The sequence below is a fragment of the Astatotilapia calliptera genome, chromosome 20 (genome assembly GCF_964374335.1).
Source record: "Astatotilapia calliptera chromosome 20, fAstCal68.1, whole genome shotgun sequence".
Taxonomy (NCBI): Eukaryota; Metazoa; Chordata; class Actinopteri; order Cichliformes; family Cichlidae; genus Astatotilapia; species Astatotilapia calliptera.
Window position 1 is genome coordinate 32,405,481 of NC_137441.1, and position 10,178 is coordinate 32,415,658.

The 10,178-nt window shown below is 41.3% G+C and overlaps 1 protein-coding gene across 1 annotated transcript in view; it reads left to right on the forward strand.

Moving 5' to 3' along the window:
- pex14 (peroxisomal biogenesis factor 14) overlaps nt 1-4,011 on the forward strand; it is a 45,273-nt gene extending 41,262 nt beyond the window's left edge. Inside the window, exon 9 of the mRNA XM_026153687.2 lies at nt 1,849-4,011. Within this exon, the coding sequence (XP_026009472.2) occupies nt 1,849-2,332 (484 nt within the window). The 3' untranslated portion in view covers nt 2,333-4,011. The remainder of the gene's footprint in view (nt 1-1,848) is intronic.
- Nucleotides 4,012-10,178: the final 6,167 nt, after the last annotated feature.

Consider the following 10,178-nt stretch of genomic DNA (forward strand, 5'->3'; position numbering starts at 1 on the left):
GAGGCCTGAGTTTACACTCTCAGAAAGCGTGCAACTATAAAGCTCTTTTGCAATCATTGCACACTCATCAAAAGCTCTTACCAAAACTAAAATTTTAACACCTTTTTAATTTTAAAACCTGCCTGGTGTAAATTTAGCTGATATCTACTACAAGTTTGTCACGTTGAGCAGCAGTTGACTGCTCCCAAACGCTGCTGCACATTTGGGATACATGCAAGATCTGTGTTTCTATGCCAGAACAACACGCCAGGCGTGCTCCCCCAGACACTTCATGACCTTGTATTAGACCCCTGACAGACTGACCCTAGGGGATGATTTCACAGTTCAGTGACAGAAAAACTGGAGAGCCTGCTTCAAGGTGGCGTTCTAACCTGATGGGCTTGTGCAGTATTTTTTTTGTTTGTTTTCTTTAAGACAAAAAATTGGAACTCACACCTTTGTTCTAAACTACTTTAGATTACCTGAAGGTTTGTGTACTAATACATAAGAAAACAAGAGAACACACGATAATCACATCAGTCTTTATTATAACATTTCGTGACTTGGGTGGGCCAGTTAACATACATCAGGCATCAACTGGTGTTAGTAACAAAGGTGACCATTAATATACTCCAGTTGATCTGATGCAGCTTCATAAAAAAAATCATATTCATTTTTTACAAAGTAAATAAGATTGTAAAAACTGAGAAAATCTCCTAATCCAGATGGAACCCGACTTTTTAGGCCAACATTTATACTGATACAGAGTAAAACCATTCTGATAATATCGATACGATGGCTCATATTGCTTTTTTGTGAAAAGAGTTGATGATTATAATGCTTTAGCAAGGTCATTTGAAAACTAGTCGGCTACCAGTACTGAGAGGATGTTGCTTCACTCTGCAGCACAGTCTTGTCAGCTGTGATGTCACTCTGCTGCATTCAGCACTGACAGCATTATAAACAATAGACTTGGAGCTACTCTGTTGGACAGACTGTGCAATGCTATAAACTTTGAAAATTACTTAACTGCAAAGTCTAGATGTACCTATAGTGTGATGGTTAATAATAAAAAAATGTGCAAGGCCTTTTCTGTGAGCGTGGTGATAGACGTCCCCTCTTTCTTTTCAGCTTTGTTCTGCAATCTAGTCAGCCGCAGCCCAGCTCAGTCAGGCCCATTAGCATGCATGATTATGTATTAGTGTCTATAATGAAGCCTGAAGTAAGAGTGTACATCAGAAAACCTGCGAGGACGAAAATTGCCTCAGTACTGTGTAGTTGAGCTTGTTTTCTTCCCCTCATACATTCTAATCAGTAATAATCCCTTTGTCATTTGCTTTCTTGACTTCATCCTGACTGTCACAATGAGTTTTCTGGCAAAGGATTGAATTACAAAATAAAGGCTCCGTATCACCATCTGTCTCCAAACTTGTTCCTTTCCTGTTCAAATGATCCAAAACGTCTCCAAACTGTTTTTTTAAGCACCAAGAAGTGCTGAAACCCATTCAACATTGTCTTTTTGATCTTAAAAGCTGCAGTGGGTGTAATTAAAAAATCTTAGAGCATCTTTACCAGGTGTGATGAACATCTGGCTGTTTCGGGGGGAAGAGAAAAAAACATTTTCTCTGTTGTAATTATGAGAATTACATAGGGTGGTTAGTGTGCGGCTGCATGCTAAAATGCAAAAAAGTGTTGAGACGTGAGCTTGGTTGGAAAGTTATACATGGTTTTGTGGTCATATTATGTCCAAATATGGTTGTTTACATCGTGGGAAAGCTCTTTTCACGTCTTTTGATCACAGCGAGGTTTGTGATGAAGTTGCAATCAGGCCTAATTCTGTTCAACACTGTTGTCTGTCACCCTTTACAGGAAACAGTTCCCCTCCACTCCCTCTGTTCCTAAGATCCCCTCATGGCAGATCCCCCTGAAGCCACCTGCAGCATCTAGCACACCGTCCATTAACCACACCAACAGCAGCAGTGACATCTCCCCTCTCAGCAACGAGTCCACCACCTCCTCCCCCGTCAAAAATGGACTCCACAGCCCCCAGGATGCACTGGGAGGGCCCGATGGAGCCCATGGTATCAATGGAGATATTTGCACCGTGGGCCTGGGCACAGCACTGCCCCTCGACCAGGTTCGCATGGAGGTGCAGGGAGAGGAGGAGAGGAAAGATGAAGATGAAGATGATGTCAGCCATGTAGAAGAAGAAGAAGAAGAAGAAGAAGAGGAGGAGGGGGGTGGTCTAAGCATGCAGACAGAGGACCGGCGAGGTGGGGACGGACAGATTAATGAACAGGTAGACAAACTGAGGCGTCCCGAAGGTGCCAGCAACGAGAGCGAAGTCGATTAGACCAACATAAGAGTACAAAAACACTTCAGAAGACCACCTCTCATCCCTGCTGATAGCTTTGTTTCTCGCTGCTCTCACATACAGGTTTTTCTTGCTTTCTTTCTTTTTTTTTGTGAGTTTCCACTTGCTTTTGTCACATCATAACGTTGAGCAGAAGGAGGAGTAGGAGTGCAAGTATAAGAAGAGCCAGACCTGTGTGATGACACACAGGTTACCACATTTTACTTTTCTTCAAACTAAATGACTGTATCCCGAGCCAAGCACTATGTTGTGATGTTTCTTTGAAAGGACAAGTGACAAGCAGCAGTCAAATCAGAATGACTTTTATCAGCCTTTGTGCAGTACTAACCATGTGTGACTTACTGCCTTTAATTTCCATGATTTGATCAGATAATCCTCAGCTTTGCCTCGGTGTCCTTGTGATTGTACTAAGACTCAGACCAAAGAGGCAGCGCCGCACACAATATGTCTGCTGTACAGCGCATCTGCGGGTCAGGAATCATAAGGTGGTGCTTGAGTCTCGGTGTTACCGTGAGGTTCCAGTGGAGCATTAGCAGAGTTTGTCTCACTGTTGATGGGAATAGGAGAGGACAAGCTCTTCCAGGGCCGGAGCTTTTAGCCTCTTTTATGTGTCCTTTCGCATTGGTGTCAGTCTGTCAATAATTTACAAGGCCAGCAGGGTGGCATTTGGGTGAAATAAAACCCCTGAAATTCGAGATTAGAATGTGATGACGGGCTTTGTTCCATGCCGGTGTCAGAGTGCTCATACGCTCAAAGGAGGGGAAGATAAATGTTTTTTTTCTCTCTCCCTCTCTCTCTCTCCCCCCACTTTCGTTTTTCACTGTGGGCTGAATTGTGCATCTTTGCGAGCCGTGTTTGCGGGAGAAAAACCGAAGGCTGTCTGCTGAGCTGTATCTGTGTCTCCAGCAGGGCCGCTGATTTGGTTTGTGAAGTATGTTAATAATCAAATGATCAACAAATAACAGATGTATTAGTTCATGCAGCTTGAAATGTCAAGGAGGCTAAAAGCGGAAATCTAATACAGAAAGCCCAGTTGCATTGTATTATTTTCTGTGACAAACCCTCCGGTCCAAATTATGTAGGGCCTCCTACAGTGAGTAATCTTTACAGAAAACGGCACCAATATTTTGTAATTAAGCTGCAGTAAGACAACGAGCGCTGCCACAGATGGAAGTTGCAGAACTCGTATCACTTTTTCTTTCTCAGTGTGGAGGTGGATGGGGGAAGTAAAAGAAAATTGCCCCATGATTGAAAAGGAAAGTAATAAATGAATACTTGACTTATTGAATTACTCACTCCGTCTCTAGCTAACAAGAAGAGTCCATGAGTGAGAAGAAGGGATATCAGCTTGTGCCATTTCCACTTCCAACACATGGCCTCCATTGGGACACAGAAAAGGTGGAGGGGACACTGCACATTTCTGAGATCCTGTCCTGGCCTGCAGATTGTATGTTTAGTGATTTGAATTGACATTAAGCTTAACCTTAACAGGAAACATTGCAGTTAAGGTTGTTTTGTTTTGTTTCCTTTTGTGTGTACGTGTACTCAGTATGCCTCAGAACCACTGTAGTTTCAGTGACGGGTCCTTTCCCTGTAACTTACTGAATAAACACTGTCTTCACTGCAGTTCTAACTGTAATAAATTTGATTTATCTCAACAAGAATCTCCTATATTTATTTTAAAACCATCAGTGCACGCAGAACACACTTCGCTGCACTTTAGTATTAAAAAACAACTGTACAATTATAGATTATACTTATTGCAAAATTGTTATCAAGCTCAAGTTACACAGAACTTGCCCTTTAGGTCTTCAATTTTTGCTGCTTTTAATAGTCTGGGAGATTAAATGGATTAATATGTTCAGTTGCAGATCAGGTAGCAATTATTTTTGTATGTTTTTCTTATATCCATGATTTTTTTTCTGTTTGATTTGAAATATTTTGAGACTTTTAGCCACACCAGAATCTCTGTATATCAGTTTTTTAGACTTTCTTTTTTTTTTCTTTTGGGGTGTGGTTTCCTTTCATAACCAGCTGTAATCTGTTTGTAACTCCAGCACCAGTCAAGCATGTATACTGTAAGTACATATTCCTCTACTCTAGTTAATTTTCAGAAAGCATGACATAGCAGGGACTTTTTTTTTCAGCTTTCTCTCCAGAAATGAGTGGACGCGGCTATACATTAAATAGGTGAAGGTTTGTTTATTTCTACAGATGAGTCATTAGTGCCTTTCCTATGGTTTTCAGTATTGTGTGCCCTGGTTTATTACTCAGTTTTCAATTCAGTGAATATGACACTTTTATTTTGCTATCATTTTTTAGTCAAAAACTTTATTTACTTACTTACCAAACACACAGCCAATAAATATAAAAAGCAGAAAATCCTTTAACTTATTATACACATTGTAAAAACAAACAGCAAAGCACTCCAACCACCTATATTGATACTTGCCCAATCTCGTTGACATCAAACGGTGCAGAAAAGTTCAGAGCCCAGTTCAGAGGGGTCGATTGAGTTCACCACCACTACTGGCCAAAACCAGCCCTCCATTGTGGGTGGTATGGCATGTCCCCCCACCTGGAGGTCAAGGGTTTCAGAATCCCCTTTCTAACAATATAAACTAATATTGCAACCAGTTTGGCAATATATTGATAACAGTAAATTTTGATTATTCTTAATGGTCTGGGTGTTCTACAAAAAGTCGTAATTTCCTTTTCCGAGACTAGGCTGTATGTGAAAGATGGAAAAACCCACTGTGATGATGCTCATTGTTTTTTAAAGCCCCCCTTTTTTTGTTTTTGTTTTTTATTATTGCCACCACCATCATGGGTTTTTGTAATCGGAGGTTATAAAAAGAGCACAAACACGACAAAGAAGTCTGCAGCAGTGAAAGTCCATCCACGTGTCAGTCAAAGTGGCCACGCCTGTAACTTTAAAACTTGTTATGAAAAATGACCCCATGTACAGTTGTCATGATGGAGGAAATTTGCTGTAGAGAAAATATTTTTGGATCTGGATGCAAGCAGTTTTATTTCCGCTGTTAAGTTGGGCATTTTAACACATGGCTTGACTCACTTTTGGAGCCAGACTCAAGGAACTGCAGATTTTGGCCCTTTTTTTCAGTCCTGGAGGTTGCTGCATGATGACCGCAGAGTTTGTTACCACACAGTAAGTCTTGAGAGGATTTCAAGATCAGAGCAAAAACGGGCCACAAAATGCCAGGGATGACCTGAGGTACCACCGGAGGAGGCGAGTTCTGTTATCTAAAACCATAAAGGTTTATTTTAGCAGATCTGCGCGCTCAGCTTTACGCTGTCAGATTAAACCAAGAGGTTTTCCATATGTTGTTATTCCTTGTCAAAACCTGGTGCCTACATTACCTACACTGCAAATCATCAGCAGACACCATAGCTGGCATTAAGAGTGTGTAAGTAGTGGCTAATGTAGACTTGACTTGCTGTGCTATCATCACATTTCATGCTGCTTCCTCTGGAGCTTCAAAGATTTTATAAAACCTTTCCTTCCTTTCTTGCACATTTGCAGAAGTACTCCTTTACAGACTTTCGTGGAGTTCCCCTTTAATTGAAGGCAATCCGATATTTATCACTTTCACAGCAGAAAAGTATTGGACTCACTGCTTCTACTTGGCGCCATATTTCAAACGGATGAAGCCGGACTGGATTTTACAGCATTTGTTTTATTTTTTTTTAGCTGTGTATGAATGTCAGTTGTTGAGTTGAGTTGTTGTGTTTCCTAAAGTCATTTTAGCTTATTGTCATATCTATCTGTAGTAAACTTTTAGGCAATCTTTGGAAACAATTCAGTGAACCTTCATTTCCTTTAAATGTACAGCTCAGGCTGCTGATGAATATGTGGCCTTCTAAGCGCTGACATCACAGATCAAATCACTGCCACAGTTTATTTTCTCAATGTGTAGTTTTCTGTGGATGGGCTCAAAAAAAAGCATTTTTCCACCTACACAAGGCATTCTTATTGCCATACGTTATCGAGTGTATGAATTTAATTTATCATAGTCTAAATGATCAATAGCATTTCACATATTGATGAGGTGTATAAACTTCTCTGAGGCTTGATACCACATCCCTTTGTAATCCATTAACCTCTCCCTGGAGTTCAGGCCAACCTTAGACTTATAGGGACCTACAGTAATAAATCCGCTTGTACATCATTTTGTGTCTTGGGGATTTTACAGTGCATTCCAGGCAAGAAAGCGCCATCTATCCTACCCTCATATTCTCATCTGCATTTTAACAGCTTCAACAACATCCGAAACAATTTGCATTCCCTTTCAGAAACCTTGTGACTGTTTAAATGTATTCCCTGGTTAGGGATAGCATATTAGCCACTAACCAGAGCCTCTCGGTGTGGTAGAGCTGTGAAGGATTGGTTGTCCAAAGCAACACCTTGGTTTTGACACCATTTGGCTCCCCGGTTGGGAGCCTTAACCTCATCAATCTTGCTGCTAAACGGAGAGCACTCAATAGGATAGTGTATCGACGTGCTCTGAACTCCATTGTTCACTGGAACTGAGCACTCAGCAGGTTAGAGGGCTGAGTGTCTCCTTGGATCAATGCAAGGGCTGTTAGCCCATTGCAGCAGCAGAGGGCTACCGTGGCTCTGTCAGCATCGCACACACACACGTGCGCACATCATCTCCACTCATTTAAAACTCTTTGACAACCTGAGTGTTGATCCTGGCTCAGTTTTTGTTTTTGCATCACAGTGATTTGGGGTAATTTACATCCTAGCAACACAGATCCAGTTCTTCAAGCATCAAGCTCCACCCAGTTTCCAAACATCTGCCTCCAACGGGAAGCATTCTGTGATTTGCATAGGAAAGGTCACGGACAATTCCCGAAGAGGATGAAAACCTGACAGTTCCTCTTCCCTGTCAGATAGCGTGGACGCTGTATGTATCTGGGAGCAATCTACAGCAGTATGTGATGCGTTATCAGACCTTTGAAAACAAAACTGGTTGACTTATCACTTATCACCTGGAAATGTCCATTTTCTCCACGGAAATCCATGTTTCTCTCCTAATTATTTCAAGATGTTTTCATCAAAGTTCATCAAATTGATCTGTCTGATTGGTCTAGTGCTTTGACCCAGACTGAAGTCCAAATTTGGAATGGGCTCAGACTGGACTTTCAGGCTCTATACCAATTTGTAAGGAGAACATTATTTAGATATCTTCATATATACACACAAAATATAAATGGAGTATATTAGACTTGTATTTTCTACCTATCAGAAGGTTGGTGGTTTGATCCCTGGCTCCTTTGATCTGCATGTTGAAGCACTGTTGATCATGCAAATGAACCCTGATGATTTTTTTTTAACTGTTTGCCATCCGTAAGTCAAATACTTGGGTTAGTTATGTATCTCTAAAACTTGGACTTCATAACTTGAAATTTCAAGTGACAGTAGGTATCTCTACATTTAAAATTTCAAATTATATCAGAATGAAGTGTCAGATTCAAGCTTCTATAAACATTAGATAATATTCTATAATAGGGATTGGTCTTAAAACCTGTTCAGTGGATTAACATAAGATGTGGTACGTACGTTCATGTTCCCCCTCATTACAAACTGGACTTCAATGATGTTCGGACTTTTCCTGTAAGGCGGCATTGGTTTAAAAAAGTCTACTTGCGTAGTAGTTGCTGTTTCAACAAATACATGTGGCAACTTTTCCAGATTCCCATCATCATCATGCATTATGTTTATTGCCTGTTCATGAGGGATCACATGCTACTGTGCTAAACTAAAAAGGAAACATGATAAAACTTTACCAGTGTGAGCATGTTAGCATTCACCTCAAAGCTCTGGAGTAAGTTCAGATTCTCTGAGCTGCTGGGCTGTACTGTTTGTATTTTATAATATACATTTGCTTATAGGTTAGTGGTTTTTCTATGAATGATACAATTCCTCAAACGTGCTTCAGCAATAAATGTGAGGAAGCATAGGTCACCTCCAAAAGCTTTCTGTGGCTGCCCCTCTAAAAGCAGCCTACCAGCTCTGAGCGGCCGCTGAACACTGGCTCCTTCCTGGTGAAAATGAGAACATTTGACAAGCCAAGGTCACCAGGGGGCTTTGCCTGTATAAGGCTTCAATCGCAGAGCCCAGCGAACACCGCAAAGTCATAAAGCACTTTGTCATCACTCGCTATATAAACTCTCAACAATCAAGTGGGATCACATTCCCTGCCTCCCACCCTCCCACTTTGTGTGGCCCGTGTCACTTGATTTTCTCCTGGCGCTGTTTCAAATCCAAATGGAGTACGTGGATACTGGAGGGCTGTCATGTATAAGGCTGTGGGGCCTCTATTGAACCTGAAGGAAAGCTTTAGTCACTTCACTGACAGGTAAAGGAAGGTGCTGGTAAGGAGCAATGAGGGAAAACAGCAGCAAGCTGTTAAAAGAACAGGGAGGTGGGTACTGGCTGGCAGTATTTATGAATGGTCCAATAATGAGCCATCGGGAGCGTGGTGGCCATGAGAACATGAGGGGAGACAAGAGGTAGAAAAAACAAATGCCCTTGTCCTGCACTCGTAGAGAGATTGGATTATCCAAGGGAAGGCCTGTCAGCCGGCTGAGGGACCGCGGCTGGAGGCGGCGCAGGGGCAACAGGTGCGACGCTTGCTAGCGTTTGTGCAAATTAGACTAATCACAGGGCCTGACTGTGGAACACCTGAAGCATGCTAGTGACCAGGCAGGGGAAAGAGGGGGGAGATGTGGAACGAAAAAGAAAATGAAGGGGGAGAGTTCAGCACTGGCTTTTTTGCAATCACAATGGGCCTTGCGTTCTGTTAGACAGCTATTTAACTTTATACAGAATTTCTCTAAGCATTTAAACACTGACTGTGGTTAATCTGTAAAGCTGCAGCGAAAGACCACAGAGTGCTTGCAACAGAGGGACGAAGCCACCGTGACCTTGCTTATTGGTGCGTAAAGTTTTGAAACCCTCTAGTTAGTGTTTTTTTTTTTTTTTTAAAATGTGTTTATGACCATGTTTAGACAAAAAACAGGGCGATATCAGTTAAACCTAACGCCGCACATGATCCAGTCTATTAAATCTGACAACAAAAAAAAAAAATGCAAATAGAAAGAACAGTGAAACCTTTTAGTAAAATACTAAACGAGTCAAAACAGCACCAAACTGCTACTTAAAGCAGCCCTGGACTCCAAGAATGCATAACTTTAAGCCTTGAAAGAGCTCAAAGTGGTGAGTTTGAGTGATGAATGCTCATTAGCTTTACCAGCTTTCATTGATGGGAAAATGAGCTTATAGCGTATTTCACATATTTTTCACAAGCAGCAGCCTTCAAGGCTGAAATTTTAAACCAATAAGGAAATGCCAAAAACTGCAGTTCCTTGAATGGCTACTTGAAGCTAACTCCAAAAAGTGAGTCCATCCCCATAAAATCCCATGATGGAATTCCCATCTTCAGCTATAAAATTAACAGGTTTACAACCTGGTAAAAAAAAAAAATATGGCTTTGCTCTCTCTAAGTAATTTCAGTACGAGGGGAATTTTTGCTTTTTGCAACTCGCCTGGATTTTCTACCATTTAAAGACTTTTGTAAAGATACATAGCCACTGTGATTGTGCTGACACAGGCCGCTGGCGGTAGCAATCTGCTGCTTTCAGACATTTTAAATGCAACTTTTTTTTGACAAATTATGTGATTTGTTAGGTGGGTAAGTGTAAGAACAGCCTGTTGAAGAACATTCAAGTATTTTAATTAAGACTTGTTCATGTCTATTAAAGTTCTGCAGTCAGGTGACTACTAACCACTTGGTGC